Raw genomic sequence first — 23369 nt, 5'->3', positions numbered from 1 at the left:
AGCTTCCAGAAAAACAGTTGATTTCAAACTAGGGATTTCATATGAACAAAACATTGACACATTCAGCCCAAAGCGGAAACACACACACACACACACAACCCTCCGGTTGCTGGCTCACGCCTCTAACCCCTAGGCTATGTGCTGCCCCCACTTGATTTGATTAAGCTCAAAGCAAATTCAAGTTTCATTATAGATCCCTCTCCAAGGCTGTCTGATAATACAATTATTTTCTTAAAAGCAAACTAAACACAATCCAATTCCTACAGTACATAATCATTCAAACATTATACACTTTTGGTGAGCGGTTTCCTATTTTAATGTTCTCAATAAAAAGAGAAGGCCACATCATTTACATTATTCCTTGCTACAATAACATCCCAAATCGGAATGAAAATATTGTATTTTACAGTACAAATATACAGTGTGTATGGATATTCAAAGACCAAGACATGCTACAATCTGTAGATGCAATCAAGATATCGGCAGGCTGCAGTATTTGCTGGTGCCTACTTAAAATACATTTTATCTGCAACTGATTAAGGCCAAATTAATTCAATGAATGCATGCCATTTAGTCCACAGGAGGCTGCTGAGGGGAGAACGGCTCATAATAAATGGCAGGAATGGAGCAAATGGAATGACATCAAACACCTGGAAACCATGTGTTTGATGTCATTCCAACTGTTCACTCCAGTCATTAGAATGAGGTGCCACCAACCTCCTGTGATTTAGTCATTTAAGTGTAGATGAAGAACAATAATCAAATATTTATCTTGATGGAAGTCACACAATTGTACAAATTTAAAAAAATAAAATAGGTAGTATAGAGATGATTAAATGTGGGAATGAGATATATTTCACATTCTTTGGTCTCTAGAGGGCAGCACAGACAAGTTGCATATCATTGTTCCTATTTCTAACAGTCAACAAATGCTTGGTAATATGGGCTTGATTCTTAAAACATTTGCACAAGTCTGATGCACATTTTACTTGAAACTACCATCTCAATATGAGGAGGGTCTTGCCATAGGAAATGTGCAGTATGCTATACTGCTAGGCTGGTCAGTTGTACTTTGTTTCTATTGGTCAGTGACTTTTTAATGTACATGGAAATTCTAACCTGTTTTGATTCCAAACTGATGGCAGTGGCAGCAAAACAGTTTAGGTGTGATGGTGGTATAGAAGAGATGTGCAAATGTTTGTAGCCTATTCCACACAGTGCCCTAGATATACTAGGAGGTAAATTGCATTCACTTCAATCATGGAGCTGCATAATTGGCTATCGCTTTATTACTGGCTTATTACATTGTTATTACTGGATTGCATTATTATTGAATTTATTATTGATTCATGGCATTTAGAGCATTGTGAATACTCTTGAATAAAATATGGAGTGATAGATACAGGCATGCTAAATTCATAACATACCTACTGCTAACCTGTGTATATTTGCATAGTTGCACATATATATTGTTTTATCCAATACATTTGTAAAAACATAAAGTGTGTGTTAGAGGCTACTAGATAGTAGAAGCTTAAACCGTCACCCAAAACTATTAAACAGAGCTTTGTAATAGTTGGTCAGAGAAGGTAAAGTATGCCCTAACTGGCCACTAAATAAAAAAGACCATAGAAGAGTGCTTGTGCATCATAGTAATAAAAAAAAGTGGAAGATCCTCACTTGCACAGGGTCATCGTGTCCATATTCAAAAAGCGAATGTTCATTCTCGTCTCGATCTCGATATCTTTCAGTATCTGAAAAGAAAATGTTGTTTTACTACCAGTATAGTACTTAGTTACTAAACTCTGACGATACCTTAAACTATTGTGTACTTTAATAACAAGAACAACAATTGTGCTGCTATTGTTTGTGTTAAAGGGACAATCTGCAGTTTTGTCAAACAGCAGAGAGATAGGGCTGGAGAAATGTAACCACTTTAGATTTTCAAAGACAGAGCTATAGATGCAAGGTCTGACCATCCACCAGAAATGTAAATTATAGTTTTAACCATGTTTTGATGCTATACAGTATTTGTTTGCAATATCATTGTTTACAAACAACGGTGTAAAACAAGCTTATATTTTGGGTTCTAATGGGATGTGACAGTTGAACTATGGTCATGCGGCATTTAAAAGTTATAATTAAGCAATAAGGCCCGGGGGGTGTGGTATATGACCAATATACCACGGCTAAGGGCTGTTATAACGCGGAGTGCCTGGATACAGCCCTTAGCCGTGGTATATTATTGCTATTATAAACTGGTTACCAACGTAATTAGAGCAGTTTTGTCATACCTATGGTATATGGTCTGATATACCACGGTTGTCAGCCAATCAGCATTCAGGGCTCCAACCACCCAGTTTATAATCTTCATTAATCAATGGGCATATATCGTTAATTTAAAAGTAAAAAAATGGATGTAAGGAGTGCAGATTACGCCTTTAAAGAAGTGATGATTTAATGGGCTCTCCAGCGAAGCTCACTTAAATAATCTATACTTTGTTTATTTAATAATAAAAACCTTTTAAAAAGAAAACTATAGCCATGACTTTTACCAACAACAAACAAACAATTTTATTAGACACAAAATAATGTTTTATAACAAACCTTCAGAAAATGTTCAAAAGTGATCCCCTCGTAAAACTCATCTGGTTCCTGAGAATGAGATTATTGAATATGGTATTGAAAAAAAACTTTTATAATAGTCAGATGTCATATAGCAGCTGATTCCAGATGTAAAACTCAGAATGAGGAAAAAAACATTTACAAGATGTAAAAAAGCAGCCGTACCATGTGACCCATGGAAATACTGGCTACCTCCAGCATGGCAGCATCTGCTATTCCTTTAGCCGTTTCCTTTCCCAGGGCTCCGCTCCGAGACAGCAGCTCCTCCACTACCTACAGTACACTCAGAGGAAAGGCAGTCATGGTTACAATACATAGTGATAGGCAGATAGGGTATTTGAAAGATAGGGCTGAGCAGTGGCTTACATGTCGATACTCCTCCAGAGTGATTGTTCCATCGTTGTCTGTGTCGTGCATATTAAACAGGACTGGGAAAGAAAATAAAGAAAATCTTACACGAACTCTTTACAAATATTTGCTTACCTGCATGTGTCATGAGGCATCACTGTAATGCATTTGCTGATTAATGCTGTATATGGGATATAGATCTGTTGTATGCGTACCTGCTATCCCAGCAGAACGTTTACAGATAATTGATTCCTGTATGGATTCCAGTCACAGTGTCAGCCATAGTACACATCAAACCATGTACAGTGTTCTGAATGCCATTGTAGAAAGTACATAAGCTAATAAGGAACTAACAAGGAACTGAATCCACATGTGCTGTCTGCTGTATTTATTGCTTGTGATTCATGTATGTATTTACGCACCTGTTGTGTGTCCCGAAAGAGACACAAAGAATTATATCCATTTATATATATCTCTTAATAATATATTTTTATATATTATTATATCAATTTCAGCACATTGTTTCATTTGGTAGTGAAACTATACTATAATGCAAAACATCCATCTTAACACCAGTCCACACTAACATTTTAATAACGGTACTCACAGCGGAGTTTCTCCCTCCTGACCTTCTCTCTCTGTTCCTCTGTCATGTTCAGTGCTGGAGGTCTGAAGTGGGACATCACCACAAGGAACTCCTCAAAGCTGATCTCCTCGACCGTCCCGTCACCATTCTGATGGAAGTTTCTATAGCGGTATAAAAGCAAGGAACATAAATATCTCTATCTTGTGGACAGATGAGGTCACTGCATGACATCCTAGGCACGTCATGGATACTGAAAAGGATACTGTACGCAATATGGTAGTAGCTCGACTTCGCCTATTGCTAGCTAAGGTTGTATTATTGTCATATAGATTATAAACTCAGTGAAAAAAGAAAACGTCCCTTTTTCAGGACCCTGTCTTTCAAAGATAATTCGTAAAAATCCAAATAACTTCACAGATCTTCATTGTAAAGGGCTTAAAACACTGTTTCCCATGCTTGTTTAATGAACCATAAACAATTAATGAACATGCACCTGTGGAACGGTCGTTAATTGCCTACCGTCTGTAAGCTGTTAGTGTCTTAAGGTCACAGTTATGAAAACTTAGGACACTAAAGAGGCCTTTCTACTGACTCTGAAAAACACCCCAGGGTCCCTGCTCATCTGCGTGAACTTGCCTTAGGCATGCTGCAAGGTGGCATGAGGACTGCAGATGTGGCCAGGGCAATAAATTGCAATGTCCGTACTGTGAGACGCCTAAGACAGCGCTACAGGAAGACAGGACGGATCGTCCTTGCATTGGCAGACCACGTGTAACAACACCTGCACAGGATCGGTACATCTGAACAGCACACATGCGGGACAGGTACAGAATGGCAACAACAACTGCCTGAGTTACGCCAGGAACGCACAATCTCTCCATCAGTGCTCAGACTGTCCGCAATAGGCTGAGAGAGGCTGGACTGAGGGCTTGTAGGCCTGTTGTAAGGCAGGTCCTCACCAGACATCACCGGCAACAACGTCGCCTATGGGCACAAACCCACCATCGCTGGCAGGACTGGCAAAAAGTGCTCTTCGCTGACGAGTTGTGGTTTTGTCTCACCAGGGGTAACGGTCAGATACGCGTTTATCATCGAAGGAATGAGCGTTAAACCGAGACCTGTACTCTGAAGCGGGATTGATTTGGACATGGATGGTCCGCCATGGTCTGGGGCGGTGTGTCACAGCATCATCGGACTGAGCTTGTTGTCATTGCAGGCAATCTCAACGCCGTGCGTTACAGGGAAGACAACCTCCTCCCTCATGCGGTACCCTTCCTGCAGGCTCATCCTGACATGACCCTCCAACATGACAATACCACCAGCCATACTGCTCGTTCTGTGTGTGATTTCCTGCAAGACAGGAATGTCAGTGTTCTACCATGGCCAGCGAAGAGCCTGGATCTCAATCCCATTGAGCACATCTGGAACCTGTTGGATCGGAGGGTGAGGGCTAGGGCCATTCCCCCCAGAAATGTCGAGGAACTTGCAGGTGCCTTGGTGGAAGAGTGGGGTAACATCTCACAGCAAGAATTGGCAAATCTGGTGCAGTCCATGAGGAGATGCACTGCAGTACTTAAGCAGGTGGTGGTCATACAAGAGCTAAATGTTACTTTTCATTTTGACCCCCCCTTTGTTCAGGGACACATTATTCCATTTCTGTTAGTCACATGTCTGTGGAACTTCTTCAGTTTATGTCTCAGTTGTTGAATCTTGTTATATTCATACACATATTTACACATGTTAAGTTTGCTGAAAATAAAGCAGTTGACAGCGAGAGGACATTTCTTTTTTTCCCAAAACACCAGAAATGATTGCTTATCGGTACATTCATGTGGGTGTAAACCATTCTCAGATTTTAATTATTAGGATTTAGGTGTGTATTACATTTTATAATTTTTTGGGCAAAATGCTATACAGTGCATTCGGAAAGTATTCAGACCACTTCCCTTTTCCCACATTTTGTTACGTTACAGCCTCATTCTAAATTGATTAAAAACATGTTTTTCCCTACACACAACACCCCATAATGTCAAAGCAAAAAAAGGTTTAGACATTTTTGCAAATGTATTAAAAATAAAATACCTTACTTATTTACATAAGTATTCAGACCCTTTGCTATGAGACTCGAAATTCATCTCTGGTGCATCCTGTTTCCATTGATCAACCTTGAAATGTTTCTACAACTTGATTGGAGTCCACCTGTGGTAAATTCAATTGATTGGACATGGTTTGGAAAGGCACACACCTGTCTATATAAGGTCCCACAGTTGACAGTGCATGTCAGAGCAAAAACCAAGCCATGAGGTTGAAGGAATTGTCCATAGAGCTCCGAGACAGGATTGTGTTGAGACACAGATCTGGGGAAGGGTACCAAACAATGTCTGCAGCATTGAAGGTCCCCAAGAACACAGTGGCCTCCATCATTCTTAAATGGAAGAAGTTTGGAACCACCAAGACTCTTCCTAGAGCTGGCCGCCCGGTCAAACTGAGCAATCGGGGGAGAAGGGCCTTGGTCAGGGAGGTGACCAAGAACCCAATGGTCACTCCGATAGAGCTTCAGTTCCTCTGTGGAGATGGGAGAACTTTCCAGAAAGACAACCAGCCCTGCAGCACTCCACCAATCAGGCCTTTATGGTAGAGTGGCAAAACAGAAGCCACTCCTCAGTAAAAGGCACATGACAGCCCGCTTAGAGAGTTTGCCAAAGGCACATAAAGGACTCTCAGACCATAAGAAACAAGATTCTCTGGTCTGATGAAACCAAGATTGAACTCAGCCTGAATGCCAAGCGTCACGTCTGGAGGAAACCTGGCACCATCCCTACGGTGAAGCATGGTGGTGGCAGCATCGAATCAAATAAAATTGTATTTGTCACATGCGTCGAATACAACAGGTGTAGACCTTACAGTGAAATGCTTACTTACAAGCCCATAACACTTAATTTTCTTAAAACTGCATTGTTGGTTAAGTTAAAAAAATTGATAAACAGAAAAGTAAAAGTAACAAATAATAGGTGTGCCAAGCATGTACCGTCATACCCAAGAAGACTCGAGGCTGTAATAGCTGCTAAAGGTGCTTCAACAAAGTATTGAGTAAAGGGTCTGAATACTTATGTAAATGTGATATTTCAGTTTTTTTTTAAACCAGTTTTTGCTTTGTCATTATTTAATCAATTTTAGAATAAGGCTGTAATGTAACAGAATGTGGAAAAAGTCAAGGGGTCTGAAAACTTCTCGAAAGCACTGTACATAGGCCAGCAGTCTTTAAGGTGCAGGGTTGAGTACCGGGTGGTAGCCGGCTAGTGACAGTGTCTAAGGTTCAGGGCAGGGTACCGGTGCGGAGGACGGCTAGTGATGACTGTTTAACAGTCTGATGGCCTGGAGATCGAAGCTGTTTCAAAGTCTCTCGGTCCCAGCTTTGATGCACCTGTCCTGTCTCCGCCTTCTAGATGGTAGCGGGGTGAACAAGCCGTGGCTCAGGTGGCTGACGTCCTTGATGAGCTTCTTGGCCTTCCTGTGACACCAGGTGCTGTAGATGTCCAGGAGGGCAGGCAGTGTGCCCCCGGTGATGCGTTGGACTGACCGCATCACCCTCTGGAGATCCCTGCGGATGTAGGTGGTGCAATTGCCGTATCATACGGTGATACAGCCTGCCAGAATGCTCTGGTCCATAACTAGCCTCTCAAAAATAACTAGCCTCTCAAAAATGATGACAGAAGTGAGTGCTACATGGCGATCAAATCAAATAAAAGTTTATTTGTCACGTGCGCCGAATACAGGTGTACAGGTGTAGACCTTACAGTGAAATGCTTACTTACAAGCCCTTAACACTTATTTTTCTTAAAACTGCATTGTTGTTTAGGTAAAAAAATTGATAAATAGAAAATAAAAGTAACAAATAATTAAACAGCAGCAGTAAAACAACAATAGCGAGGCTATATACAGGGGGTACCGGTACAGAGTCAATGTGCGGGGGCACTGGTTAGTCAAGGTAATTCAGGTAATATGTACATGTAGGTAGAGTTAAAGTGACTATGCATAGATAATGAACAGAGAGTAGCAGCGTAAAAGAGGGGTCTGGGTAGCCCTTTGTTGTGGGGATGTTTTTCAGCGGCAGGACCTGGGAGACTAGTCAGGATATAATGATATATAGGTGCCGGAGGGGATAGCTGCCGTTTTAAGGGCTCCTAACCAACTGAGCTATTGTGTTTTTTCGCATTGTTTGTAACTTATTTGTACATAAAGTTGCTGCTACTGTCTCACAACGGAAAAGAGCTTCTGGACATCAGAACAGTGATTACTCACCTCGAATTGGACGAAAATGTTTTCTTTAATGAGTCTGATGTGAAGGATATGCTACTTTCCTGAGACCAGGCCCAAATCCCTGTCATTCGCGTGAAGAAAATGCAGAGATACAGAGGGAGGAGGTGGGGATGCCTTGTGAGGATTCGGAGGAGAGTGAGTAAATCGCCACTACCATCGATTCAAATCAAATCAAAGTGTATCTGTCAAGTGCGCCGAATACAACAGGTGTAGACCTTACAGTGAAATGCTTACTTACAGGCTCTAACTAATAGTGCAAAAAAGGTATTAGGTGAACAATAGGTAAGTAAAGAAATAAAACAACAGTAAAAAGACAGTGAAAAATAACAGTAGCGAGGCTACATACAGACACCGGTTAGTCAGGCTGATTGAGGTAGTATGTACATGTAGATATGGTTAAAGTGACTATGCATATATGATGAACAAAGAGTAGCTAGCGTAAAAGAGGGGTTGGCGGGTGGTGGGTGGCGGGACACAATGCAGATAGCCCGGTTAGCCATTTGATACCTGTTCAGGAGTCTAATTGGCCAACGATCAATCACTGGAAAACAAACTTGATGAACTACGGTCGAGACTATCCTACCAACGGGACATTAAAAACTATAATATCTTATGTTCCAGTCTAATCTGGTAATGAATGGTGTGGCTGTTGAACAAGTTGAGGAGACTAAATTACTTGGCGTTACCTTAGATTGTAAGCTGTCATGGTCAAAACATATATATTCAATGGTTGCAAAGATGGGGAGAGGTCTAGTCGTAATAAAGAGATGCTCTGCTTTTTTGACACCACACTCCAAAAAGCAAGTTCTGCAGGCTCTAGTTTTGTCTAATCTTGATTATTGTCCAGTTGTGTGGTCCAGTGCGGCAAGGAAAGACCTAATTAAAGCTGGAGCTGGCCCAGAACAGAGCGGCACGTTTTGCTCTTAATTGTAATCAGAGGGCTGACATAAATACTATGCATGCCAGTCTCTCTTGGCTAAGAGTTGAGGAGAGACTGACTGCATCACTTCTTTTTATAAGAAACATTAATGTGTTGAAAATCCCAAATTGTTCACATAGTCATCTTACACAGCTCTGACACACACACTTCTCCCACCAGCCATGCCACCAGGGGTCTTTCCATAGTCCCCAAATCCAGAACAAATTCAAGAAAACGTACAGTATTATATAGAGCCCTTATTGCATGGAACTTCCATCTCATATTGCTCAAATAAACAGTAAACCTGGTTTCAAAAAAACAGATAAAGCAACACCTCGTGGCACAACGCCTCTCCCCTATTTGACCTAGATAGTTTGTGTGTATGAATTGATATGTAGACTACGGGTGCCTTTTTAAAAATGTATGTAGTTCTGTCCTTGAGCTGTTCTTGTGATGTTCTGTATTATGTCGTTCTGTATTATGTCATTCTGTATTATGTTTCCTGTTTTGTGTGGACCCTAGGAAGAGTAGCTGCTGCTTTTGCAACAGCTAATGGGGATCCTAATAAAATACCAAATACCACCGACACAAATAATATTGAGCTGGCTGGGTTTTCCGTGCATCGGCAGGACAGAGCAGCTATGTCTGGTAAGACAAGGGGCGGGGGTGATTGTCCATTTGTCAATAACTGCTGGTGCGCGATGTCTAATACTAAAGAAGTCTCGAGGTATTGCTTGCCTGAGGTAGAGTACCTCATGATAAACTGTAGACCACACTATCTACCAAGAGAGTTATCATCTATATTATTAGTAGCCGTCTATTTACCACCCCAAACCAATGCTGGCACTAAGACCACACTCAACGAGCTGTATAAAGTCAAAAGTAAACAAGAAAATGCTCATTCAGAAGAGGCACTCCTAGTGGCCGGGGAATTTAATGCAGGCAAACTTAAATCCATTTGACCTAATTTATACCAGCATATCACATGTCCAACTAGAGACAAAAATCTTTTTGCACCTTTACTCCACACAGAGACACATACAAAGTTCTCCCTTGCCCTCCATTTGGCAAATCTGACCACAATTCTATCCTCCTAATTCGTGCTTACAAGCAAAAACTAAAGCAGAAAGTACCAGTGACTCGCTCAATACAGAAGTGGTCAGATGACACGGATGCTACGCTACAGGACTGTTTTGCTAGCACAGACTGGAATACGTTCCGTGATTCATCCAATGGCATTGAGGAGTATACCACCACAGTCACCGGCATCATCAATAAGTGCATCGACGACATCGTCCCCACAGTGACTGTACATACATATCCCAACCAGAAGTTATGGATTACAGGCAATATCCACACCGAGCTAAAGGCTAGAGCTGCCACTTTCAAGGAGCGGGAGACTAATCCGGACGCTTATTAGAAATCCCACTATGCCCTGAGACGAACCATCAAACAGGCAAAGCATTAATACAGGACTAAGTTTGAATCCTACTACACTGGCTCTGACACTCGTCGGATGTGGCAGGGCTTGCAAACTATTACGGACTTCAAAGGGAAATCCAGCCGCGAGATGCCCAGTAACACAAGCCTACCAGACGAGCTAAATGCCTTTTATGCTCGTTTCGAGGCAAGCAACACTGAAGCGTGCACCAGAGCACCAACCATGTGTGCAAGACCTTTAAAAAGGTCAACATTCACAAGGCTGTGGAGCCAGATGGATTACCAGGGCGTGTACTCAGAGCATAAGCGGACCAACTGGCAAGTGTCTTCACTGACATTTTCAACCTCTCCCTGACCGAGTCTGTAATACCTACATGTTTCAGGCAGACCACCATAGTCCCTGTGCCCAAGGAAGCGAAGGTAACCTGCCTAAATTGCTACAGCCCGTAGCACTCACATCGGTAGCCATGAAGTGCTTTGAAAGGCTGGTCATGGCTCACATCAACACCATCATCCCGGAAACCCTAGACCCACTCCAATTCGCATACCACCTAAAACAGATCCACATATGACGCAATCTCACATCTTTCACACCTGGACAAAAGGAACACCTACAGTATGTGAGAATGCTATTCATTGACTACAGCTCAGCGTTCAACACCATAGTGCCCTCAAAGCTCATCACTAAGCTAAGGACCCTGGGACTAAACACCTCCCTCTGCAACTGGATCCTGGACTTCCTGACGGGCCGCCCCCCAGGTGGTAAGGGGAGGCAACAACACATCTGCCATGCTGATCTTCAACACCGGGAGCCCTCAGAGGTGCATGCCTAGTTCCCTCCTGTACTCTCCGTTCACCCACGACTGCGTGGCCAAACACGACTCCAACACCATCATTAAGTTTGCTGACGACACAACAGCGGTAGGCCTGATCACCAACAGTGATGAGACAGCCTATAGGGAGGAGGTCAGAGACCTGGCAGTGTGAAGTCAGGACAACAACCTCTCCCTCAATGTGAGCAAGACAAAGGAGCTGATCGTGGACTACAGGAAAAGAAGGGCCGAACAGGCCCCCATTAACATTGTTGGGCTGCATTGGAGAGGTGGAGAGTTTCAAGTTAACCAACAAACTATCATGGTCCAAACACACCAAGACAATCGTGAAGAGGGCATGACAACACATATTCCCCCTCAGGAGACTGAAAAGATTTGGCATGGATCAGATCCTCTAAAAGTTCCACAGCTGCACCAGAGAGCATCCTGACCGGTTGCGTCACCGTCTGTTATGGCAACTGCTCGGCATCCAACCGTAAGGCGCTACAGATGGTAGTGCGTACAGCCCTATACATCACTGGGGCCAAGCTTCCTGCCATCCAGGACCTATATACTAGGCGGTGTCAATTTTTTTTTGTCAAAGACTCCAGTGACCAAAGTCTTAGACTGTTCTCTCTGCTACCGCACATTATTGTTATGTAATTCTATTGTGAAGACTTTTATAAAAAAGTTTATTTTACTTTTTTTAGTAAATATTTTCTTAAGTCAATTTCTTCAACTGCATTGCTGGTTAACTTCTTATGGCTGGGGGTGCTATTTTCACATTCGGATGAAAAGCGTGCGCCAAATACAATTTGATTTGATTGAGCGAAAGATGAACAGAGCAAAGCACAGAGAGATCCTTGATTAAAAACTGCTCTAGAGCGGTCTGGACCTCAGACTGTGGAGAAGGTTCACCTTCCAACATGACAATGACCCTAAGGCAGATACACTATATATACACAATAGTATGTGGACACCCCTTCAAATTAGTTGATTCGGCTATATCAGCCACACCCAGGTGTATCAAATCGAGCACACAGCCATGCAATCTCCATAGATAAAACATTGGCAGTAGAATGGCCTTAATGAAGAGCTCAGTGAATTTCAACGTGACACCGTCATAGGATGCCACCTTTCCAATAAGTCAGTTTGTCAACTGTCTGCCCTGCTTGAGCTGCCCCGGTCAACTGTAAGTGTTGTTATTGTGAAGTGGAAACGTCTAGGAACAACGGCTCAGCCACAAAGTGGTAGGCCACACAAGCTCACAGGAAGGGACCGCCAAGTGTTGAAGTGCCATGCCTTAAATCACATTGCACAATAACAAGCGTCGGCTGGAGTGGTGTAAAGCTTGCCACCATTGGACTCTGGAGCAGTGGAAAGACGTTTTCTGGAGTGATGAATCACGGTTCACCATCTGGCAGTCCTACGGACGAATCTGGGTTTTGCGGATGCCAGGAGAACGCTACCTGCCTGAATGCATCGTGCCAACTGTAAAGTTTGGGGGAGGAGGAATAATGGTCTGGGGCTGTTTTTCATGGTTCGGGCCACGCCCCTTAGTTCCAGTGAAGGGAAATCTTAACACTACAGCATACAATGACATTCTAGACGATTCTGTACTTCCAACTTTGTGGAAGGCCCTTTCCTGTTTCAGCATGACAATGCCCCCAAGCACAAAATGAGGTCTATACAGAAATGGTTTGTGGAGATCGGTGTGGAAGACCTTTCACTGGCCTACACAAAGCCTTGACCTCTACCCCATCAAACACCTTTGAGATGAATTGGAACGCCGACTGCGAGCCAGACCTAATCAACCTACATCAGTGCCCGACCTTACTAACACTCGTGGCTGAATGGAAGCAAGTCCCCGCAGCAATTTTCCAACCTCTAGTGGAAAGCCTTCCCAGAAGAGTTGAGGCTGTTATAGCAGAAAATGGGGGGACCAACGCCATATTAATGCCCATGAATTTGGAATGAGACGTTCCTAATATTGAATTGTCCCCCCAAAGCGTTCCATAGGGATGCTGGACATTTTGACTCCAATGCTTCCCACAGCTGTGTCAAGTTGGCTTGATGTCCTTTGGGTGGTGGACCATTCTTGATACACACAGGAAAATGTTGAGCGTGAAAAACCCAGCAGCATTGCAGTTCTTGACACATACCAGTGTGCCTGGCACCTACTACCATACCCCGTTCAAAGACACTTAAATCTTTTGTCTTGCCCATTCACCCTCTGAATGGCACACAATCCATTTCTCAATTGTTTCAATGCTTAAAAATCCTTCTTTAACCTGTCTCCTTCCCTTAATCTACACTGATTGAAGTGGATTTAACAAGTGACATCAATAAGGGATCATAGCTTTCACCTGGATACACCTGGTCAGTCTGTCATGGAAAGAGGAAGTTTTCTTAATATTTTGTATACTTTTCGTTTTGCTGAAAAAACATTATTATTTGTCTCTCTGAAATGAAACCATCAAGTGATTGAAGATAAATTCATGCCTATCTGTCATTGAGCAACACTATGCCATGATTAGATTGGTGTTTTTTTTCACTCTTTCATAAGTTCTTTAAAACAATAAAAGCTAATTTATTAAGATTTCTGAAAATGGATATATATCATTTTGGAAAGAAACTTAATATTCAAACCTTTCCGGTCTACACAAGTGCTAGGTGGTAGTGGCTAACGGCGAGGGGCTAAAGGCTAGGGGTTGTTTCTAGATGAGGCTGACATTTGACATCTCTGTGAGGCACCACCAAACCTACTGTTTAATGAAAATCACACTATGTAGGTAGATAGGTTATAGCTAGGAGCATCTTGAGAGAAGTTCACTTTTTGGGGTTCTATTTTCGACTGGTGTTAAGCCAGCCCAATTGTCAAAAGCACGCTCGTTAGCAATTTCGATTTGTTAAAGCCGGCGCTCTGCTATTTTCCAAACCTTGCGCCAGGATTGGTAATTGACGTGTCTAATATCAGCTCACTTGCGTTGAGGTGGGAGGGTAAGAAATATCTGAGGTGTGCCCTTAAAAAACATGCGCAAAAGGGCACATTTCAGGCAACGCTAGTGGGGATATTTATTTAGTTGGTTATGGCATGGATCTTGCCAGCGGAGGCACACAGTAGACTAATCAATATAATAGCCTATCCCCAATGTTATATTAAAATAGCACTTTTGGGAGCAGCAAAAACTGTCAACACCCTTTTCTTCTTTTACTTGTCCATTCGGACAACTTAAATCTATATTCTTCTTGTCCAACATTTTTATTTACCGGAGTTGCGTTAATCCTGAATGTGTGTCTAAAAAACCCAATGTGTCTTGAAACCCCAAAGTCTCATTATAGGCTATGGATATTATTTATATCCAGCTCCTGTGAAACTTTGGACCCATTATGCGCGATGCCCATTGAATGAAATATGCCTATTTAGAAACATCAAGTTGTTAAAGTCTAATTACTGTTTTTCATTTATATAAAAAGAAAAAGCATCTTCTACTGTCATCTGTTGGATCTGAATGTCAAATTGCAGGAATTCCAATCGCTGTCCGTGGTGTGGAATCAACTATTGATAAATGCCTGTTTCTTTGCCTTTAAAATTCAACTTCGCCATATCAACGTCGAAGGTAGACTAATCTTATTATAACATTTACAAATCTTGTTACAAGTTGAAGCAACCACATAAAAAGCGTTAGAGCATGTTTTCATTGGCCAGTGAGTGATCAAGCCCTCGTCACACCAACAATTTATATTAATTCAAAGAATGCCTGCCCCTTTACGCTAACACCAGGTGTTACGCCCATTATTCCCGCTGTCAAAATAGCCCAAATATTTCAGACACACCACCACTCAACTGCGCCGCGCAAGTGAGCTAAGATTTACTTTGCGTTTGGTTTGTTAAAATAGAGCCCTTAGTCTTGTACTTATTGAGGTACTTAACGGGAACACAATAATCTACCTTTTGTCAAAGAAGGCCTCTATAATTTGGATGCGGATTGGATTGCATGCCAGGTCTGGAATTGTGTCGAGGTCAGCTCTCCTACAAGTGAAAAGACAAGGAGATAATTAAAAGGTGTGCACCAGGAAGCTGGTCACTTATAACATCTTGCTAAACAAAAGCCAAACCAAAACCTGTTAGGCTAGTTTATTATAAAGAAATGGGAAGAACCACTTCACCAGAAATGTATTATGCCAGGATACACCCATGTGTGTCCCCATAGTAACAGCACAAGTTAAAAATAAAGTGTGTTAGAATGGGCCTTTACAGAGTGTATGAATGTCAAACATTATTAGGGAGTCCTACCTCAGCATGTCTTCATTGTGGCTCAACTGCTTGAATCTTTTGTGCAGGATTCCAATTTGCTCAAAGGAAACTGAGGAACAAAAAAAGGACTGTCATGAGTCCAAGACAGAGAGGGACATCCTGCCAGCCTACCACAGCAGGTTAGAGACATACATGGATGAAGGAGAACTCACATGTAACTTCAAGAGGCCTCTTATTAGCAAAATGCCAGGCAGCACATCAGTTAACACTGAATGAGCAAGAAACCATGACGGATTGCAGAGTAATGATGTTAACGGAACACAATTGTTTTTTAACTTTTGCCAACTACAATTTATGTTTGTGTCTTGTTGTCATGTCTAATTTATCATTCAGTTTGCCTAATTTGACATCCTCAGGACTAACACTGTATACACACACACAGTATAAGCAGAGAGTAGGGCTGAATGTTTATTCAGCATCTATTTTTAGTTGATGCCAGTGGATTTGTATATTCAAATGGAAAAACGATTTCACATTGCATTCTCTCATTGTAGTTTAGAGAAAGACCGTAATAAATGTGTATTAAACTGCGTATTACATGTAATGATGAGCTCAAAGTATTCAAATGCATTCAAACAAGGACTGATATCTAATATCTATCTATCTAAATCGCCACAATATTTGAAATAAGAGTGTGTGTGAGTGAGTGAGTGCGAGTGTTTCAGTGTGTGAAAAAGAGGCCGAGGGAAGGACAGCTCATAATAACGGCTGGAACAGAGTGAATGGAATGGTATCAACCATATCTTGGATGAGTTATTTACCATTCCATTCAATCCATTCTAGCCATTACTATGAGTCCGTCCTCCCCAATTATGGGGCGACCAGCCGCATGTGATACATTCCTAGGTATATTGTATGGGCATACCAGTATGTGAAGATCTAATATTGGATTACCAGTGGTATGAGGAAACTCACTGAGGGTGGGGATTTCAGACAATAGAGATGGTGAAGAAAAAAGGTCTGTTCATGGCCTCATTGCTTGCATGTTTTTCTGAAGCTATACACAAAGTATCTAATCTATTATTCATGGTGGCTCAGTCAGGCCTACACTGTTATTTGTTTATTTGGATCCCCATTAGCTTTTGCAGAAGCTACTCTTCCTGGGGTTCACAAAAAACATGACATGCAACAAAACACTGATACACAAGGACAGTCACACAAATTTAAAATACAACGATATACAAACAATACAACAAAAATGGTGTGTTAGAGTGTGTCTGTGTTTGTCCCCTCACTGTCCCCACCGTTCCATGAGATATAATTCATTATTAAAATAATAATAGTTATTATTTTTTAAGGTAATTCTGCTGTTTGCTTGAGTTGGAAGGGAGTTCCATGTGATCATGGCTCTGTATAATACAGTGCATTGTCATGAACTCGTTTTGGACTTGGGGACTGAAGAAACCCCTGATGGCATGTCTTGTGGGGTATGCATGCGTGTCTGAGCTGAATATTATTTGATTGTGCAGACAATCTGGAATCTTCATCGCAGTAATATTTCTCATAACTAGAAGAAATCTAACAACACAGCTTCAACTATCATCTTATTATCCATTTATTTTAACCAATCATCTGTCATCGGAGTCAGCGCAGTACAAGGTGAGTGCTCTACCCCAATTTTCGGGGTATCCAAAAGGAAATGCCGGCGTTACAGAGGCAAGAGAGGGGAGTCCTGGCAAGATTAAGGCCAAGGGAGAACCAGCCACCTCTTCCTCCATTCTATAACATGGATTACCTCTGATTGCGGATTTGCTACCAATGGGACTCTCGTAACTGTAATACTCCCTGCTTTTCTGAAAAATTGCTTTCAGACAAGAACCCCCCAATGGCTATCCGAACTCGATGGATTCTCCACATAGATGACACAATGTCAATTACACTCCACACTGCCCTCACCCACCTAGAAAAGAGGAATACCTATGTGAGAATAATGTTCATTGACTACAGCTAAGCTTTCAACACCATTTTCCCCTCCAAGCTCGTCACCAAGCTTAGGACCCTGGGACTGAACATCTCTCTCTGCAACTGGATACTGGACTTCCTGATGGCCGAACCCAGGTGAAGAGGGTAGGCAACATCACCTCTGCCACGCTTACCCCACAGGGGTGTAAGCTTAGTCCCCTTCTGTTCACCCACGATTGCGCCAACACCATCATCAAGTTTGCTGAAGACACGACAGTGGTAGGCCTGATCACTGGCGACGATGAGACTGGGAGGAGGTCAGTGACCTGGCAGCGTGGTGCCGGGACAACAACCGCTCCCTCAACGTCAGTAAGACCAAAGAGCTGATCATGGACTACAGGAAATGGGGGGAGCATGCCCCCATCCACATCGACAGGGCTGAAGTGGAGCATGTCGAGAGCTTCAAGCTCTATGGTGTCCAAATCACTAAGGACTTAAAATAGTTCACACACACGTGCGCACAGTCGTGAAGAAGGTGCGACAGTGCCGCTTCCCCCTCAACAGGTTGAAAAGTTTTGGCGTGGGCCCTCAAATCCTCAAACAGTTATACAGCTGCACCATTGAGAGCATCCTGACTGGCTGCATCACTGCTTGTTATGGCAGCAGCACTGTCCTGGATCACATGGCAATGTGAGGGTGGTACAGACAGCCCAGTGCATGGCAGGGGCCGAGTGCCCTGCCATCCAGGACCTCTTACCAGGCGGTGTGAAAGGAAGGCCTGAAAAATCGTTAAAGACTCCACCCAAGCCATAGACTGTTCTCTCTGCTTCCGCACGGCAAGAGGTACCGGTGCATCAAGTCTGACACAAACAGGCTCCTGAACAGTTTATATCCCCAAGCCTTAAGACTGCTAAATAGCTACACAGACTACCTGTCCCTTGTATTTTATTTTTTCCCTGTCTCTAGCACACTGACAGGATTCTACACACTACCGCACACTGACACTCCAACACACACACATTTATACTGACTCTACAAACGCACGCACTCACATACACCCACACACTGTTATTTTTTCATATACCCCTATACATACAGTATCTACCTTAAATCACTCCAGTAGGGTGCTTTACTATTTTTAGGCAGTAGAATTACTTTAGCATACTTCCACATCTGTGGACACACACACACACACACACACACCTTTAGGCTTTGGTTAAATATATAGCAAATAGGGGTGGCAATAGATTCTGCTACCATACTCAATAGTTTCCCATCAATGCTGTCTATACCTGGTGGCTTGTCATTATTGATGGATAACAATAGTTTTTCCACCTGTCCCACACTAACTTGACTAAATCAAAACAGCAATCCTTCGCTTTCATTATTAGATATTTTATACAAAAATATGATGGATCACTGTTTAATGTTTTCATTTCACTTCTGGGTTTTTCCACTTTACTAGCAAAACAGTAATTGAAAAGATTGGCATTATCGAAAGCGTTTATTATAAATTAACTATCAACTTAAATGAACGATGGAGATTAATTGTATTTTCTGCCCATTATATCATTTAAGATACTCCAAAATCTTTGTCCATTGTGTTTTATGTCATTTATCTTTGTTTGGAAATATAATTGATTCTTCTTTTAGTTAAGTCACAAAATGTCTCAGTTTACAGTATATCAACCAATCAGATGAGCAGCCTGACTTGTTTGCCACCTCTTTTGCATAATTTCTTTGAACCATAACATTTTTCAATTCATCATCCATCCAGGGGGCTCTAACAGTTCTCACAGTTCATTTCTTAATTAACAGGTGCATGCTTTTCAACAATTGGCATTAATAATTTAACAAATACTTCCAACGCTGCATCTGGATTCACCTCCTCATACACATCAGACCAACATACATTTTCAACAAAAGAATCCTGAGAAAACATTATAAATTACTTTAGGCCCAACCTTTGGCACTTCGGCTTTCCTTATTATTGCCACAATGTTATGGTCACTACAGCTATTTGACCAAGGAGAGTGATGAGGTGCTGCATCAGATGACCTGGCCTCCACAATCACGAGACCTCAACCCAATTGAGATGGTTTGGGATAAGTTGGACTGAAGAGTGAAGGAAAAGGTTTGAATCCAGGCTGTATCATAACCGGTCATGATGGGAGTCCCATAGGGCGTCGCACAATTGGCCCCGCGTCGTCCTGGTTTGGCCGGTGTAGGCCGTTATTGTAAATAAAAATGTGTTCTTAAATGACTTGCCTAGTTAAATAAAGGTTACATACATTTTTACAACAACAAAAAAAGCAGCCAACAAGTGCTCAGCATATGTGGGAACTCTTTCTAGACTGTTGGAAAAACATTCCTCGTGAAGCTGGTTGAGAGAATGCCAAGAGTGTGCAAAGCTATCAAAGGCAAAGGGTAGCTACTTTGAAGAATCTCAAATATAAAATATATTTTGATTTGTTTAACACTTTTTTAGTTACTAAATGATTTGATATGTGTTATTTCATAGTGTTGATGTCTTCACTATTATTCTACAATGTAGAAAATAGTAAAAATAAAGAAAAACCCTGGAATGAGTAGATGTGTCCAAACTTTTGACTGGTACTGTATAGTGTATGTCAGTCAGTCAGGTGGCTAGCTGCCGGGAGCGACGTTGAAGGGCTTTGGCTAGTATTACTTTGCCAGATAGAAGGATGAAGTAAGAAGCTAACGTTAAACGGAGCCTACCTCAGCAGGAGCAGAAAATAGGCTACTGAGTTGTCATAATAGCTTTGCTTCACAGAGAGTAGCCTACTGAGACAGATAGCGATGTGGCGCTCAGTGGTGAGGCTGAGTCAGGCTGCAATGCATGCAGGAGGAAGCAGAAGAGAAAGAGAGGAAGCAAGCAGAGAGCGAGGTTATAGCAGTGGTTCCCAAACTTGGAGTTGTTCATGTTGAAAGAATTCAATATGAACATCTCCACATGGCCCATCTTCCCTATAGGCCGACATTAAAATGCAAACAATACAATTCTAAAAATGTCATTTGTTTTTTGTTATATTGGTGGTTGTTCGTCTTATCTCCATCGCCCACTGGAGTTTATAGTTCCCATTACCCACCTTTTTTTACCACTACATCAATGATATTAATACAGAATCGTAAGTAATATTCTAATAATTTATGTGAATGTGATAATACAATCATCTGTGTGCTCCATTGATGTCTGTTTGTTAGGAGCTTGATTAGTAATGCCTAGGAATACAAATGTGAACACTATGTAATTTGAGAAAAGAGAGCCTATCAATGTATAGAATATATGATTTTATGCAATTCATCATTACAACTGACTGAACAATCCCTGATGCTATGTGTGAATCATTTCTCATATTTACCCCCTTCCAGGGGTAGGCCTATAACATTACAAATTGTAAAGCTAATAGGCTATTTGTTTGTAGATCGACTGAGGTGAATGAACCTAAAGCAGCCAAGGTGATAATGGCTTGAGCCATTTTTGCTGTACTCCAAATAACACTTTAAAAAAAAAATGTTTTATTTTATTGTATAGAAATCCAGTAAATGAGCTTCAACTTCCAAAAAATGTCCTCTGATCAAAGCTTAAGAATTATCAGAGAGCCCACTATGGAAATGTTATATACTTGTAGAGTATATTGTTCTAAACAATGTCTTGAAATAAACAAAATCAAAAAGGGTACTTTGATCTATTAACATTAATATTTTTAGTGTTGAATAAATTCATATGAAAATTTGACATACTCCATATTTCAGAGCACACTATAAGAAGTATAATGACACCAAGATGTTGTTACAGGAGACATGTATAGGTCTTAATCCACAAATGGTTTGTGATACAAATGGAAAAAGCATGTCAAACATCCAATGAAGTTTCTACGTGAAAATTGCCAGAACAATTGGCGATACAAAAATATTTTCGGCTACACTGGCGTGGAATTGCCCTTTTAAGATTTAATCGTTTTAGCAACCATTTCCTGGTTGCTAAAATTCTAATAGTTCACCTAATTTCAGTTTATGTGACAAAACAAGAAAGTATAGTGTAGAGAATCATTCTACCATCTAAATTTGCTGTGAAATATATTTTCCATTACCAAAAATATTGTATTTTCAGCTGTTTGAAGATAGTGTACAAAACCGAAAGTAAAAGATGCAAAAGCTAAATTTAAGAATGGGAAGCATAGAAATAGCGCACATAGAACCGATCTACCGCTTCTTAGACTTGCTTTCAATGAGAAAGAAATGTGAGTTATCTGTTAATGTGAATTTGGTCAGGTAGCCCAAAAAGTTACATATTGCAGCTTTTAAAAAATATAGGCGATTAATCTGGTCTAATACGATTATCAAGTCTCATTTCTTTCATCTGACTTTAGTCACAAGGACATTCCATATTTGATCAAACAGTCTTCTCATTGTTCTGCTTTTAATTTGGACATGGTAGCTCATCTCATTGCAGGGTATCAGGAAAGACACTGCAGTAGGCCTACTAGATGCCTGACAATCATCAGACTGTGATACCTCAGGTTCACAGTCTGAGATTAATGCCATACATTTGATTTGAAAATGTCCTCTCACAAGCCAGAATGCTGAATACAATTGCATTTCAATGTATTCTACCAGTAGTCTGTACGGGTTGTCCTTTTGTGGGTAGGAATTTGAGCAGAAATATCCACAGGAAAGTAATAAAGTATTATTAAACTGACTTTCCAAACACTGGTACCTCCATTGATATTTATATCCCCTGGCACATGCGCAAAACAATGTAAACAAACGTCTACAGGAGGCCTCTAGACAAGTATGCATGCATTGCCTGCGCATGTTTCAGGTGATCTGAACGCACTACCAGGCTTTTAAAAGTTAGTTTAATTATACTTTCATGTGGATATTGTCTCAAATTCCGCACTATACAAGAACCAACCCGACAAACAATCAGCAGAGTAAGTTCAAATAGAATTTTATTCAACATTCGTGACACAGTGGACATGAAACTAGCTTTCCGGTTATGTCAAAGCCTTTTGCGCGCTGACAGCATCGGCGCCAACTAGCAGGAAAGATACTCATACTAGTGCTGTAGCCTACAGCAATATATAACTCATGCTGTTCTGCTATGGAAATAGCCCCCAGAACACTTACCGCTACACTTGATGACGTGTATTATGAAGATACTCATTATTGAGAATGGGGTTACTTATTGTGGGGGCGTTTCATTTCACAATAATGATACATTTTAGCGCAGGATTACATAATCCCATAAAAATGCGTATTCTCAACAATTGTAATCGTATACTACAAAAAACAAACGTAATACTCACAACCCGTCTTCTCTGCCAATTCTCTGTATTCGGGTTCATCAGATAATGACTGTAATGCGCCCATAACTCGAGAAACGCGCCAGCCGACCAATCCAGACGCATGGAAATACCGATTGGTCTCGCTCAGGACAACGTTGGTAACTACTGAAATCGAAACAGCGTCAGTTCAGTGGAACAGATATTTTTCATTAGCACATCCCCAACACCAACTCATGTTATTGGTCGATACCGGCTCCTCTCATAATTAAGTAATACGCCAGTTTCTTCAAGGTCCTAATGCATTTCAAGGTGTCATTCTCTGCAGACAGAGCGCGCACTTCCGCAACTTGGCAACTTCTCCTTTGATCTAGTTGTCTCACTACTTCTTCTTTGTCTGGTTTTCTGGCAGACAGCCGCTTCGTTGTGTATTGCTGCCTTTCAGTTTGGAAAGTGCATTGTATTGCACATTTTGTTCACAGAAAAGGGAAATAAAAAAAATAGGAAATTGCATCCCCATCTATATATATATACCACTATCTCCAACACACCCGTCCACCCCTGCCCAATACTTTGGCCCCAACAGATCCTACAGCAGGTCATCAGCCTGGGAGGCTGGAACCCCTTCTCTCAAAACCCCCTGTAGTTTTTCTGCACTAAAATCTCTGATACCCAAACACATCTATGCTTCTGCTACTACCAATTCAATCTTCTGGGACTTCCTTCCCATCTGTGTGGTAAAATTAATGACCATAGCAATAAATTCCAAGAAGCCAACCTTACTAAAGCA

General features: G+C 41.5%; 1 protein-coding gene across 1 annotated transcript; it reads right to left on the bottom strand.

The window, feature by feature from the left end:
- Positions 1-22905, bottom strand: LOC120044238 (calcineurin B homologous protein 3-like). Its single transcript, XM_038988844.1, has 8 exons — positions 22604-22905; positions 15348-15417; positions 15003-15083; positions 3581-3720; positions 2992-3053; positions 2791-2898; positions 2608-2655; positions 1-1754 (listed from the first exon to the last, which is right to left on the bottom strand). The coding sequence occupies exons 1-8, from the start codon at positions 22665-22667 to the stop codon at positions 1677-1679; spliced, it is 651 nt and encodes a 216-aa protein (XP_038844772.1). The 5' UTR covers positions 22668-22905; the 3' UTR covers positions 1-1676.
- Positions 22906-23369: the final 464 nt, after the last annotated feature.

Source organism: Salvelinus namaycush, chromosome 3 (assembly GCF_016432855.1).
Source record: "Salvelinus namaycush isolate Seneca chromosome 3, SaNama_1.0, whole genome shotgun sequence".
Taxonomy (NCBI): domain Eukaryota; kingdom Metazoa; phylum Chordata; class Actinopteri; order Salmoniformes; family Salmonidae; genus Salvelinus; species Salvelinus namaycush.
This window is presented reverse-complemented; position numbering and strand designations above follow the sequence as displayed.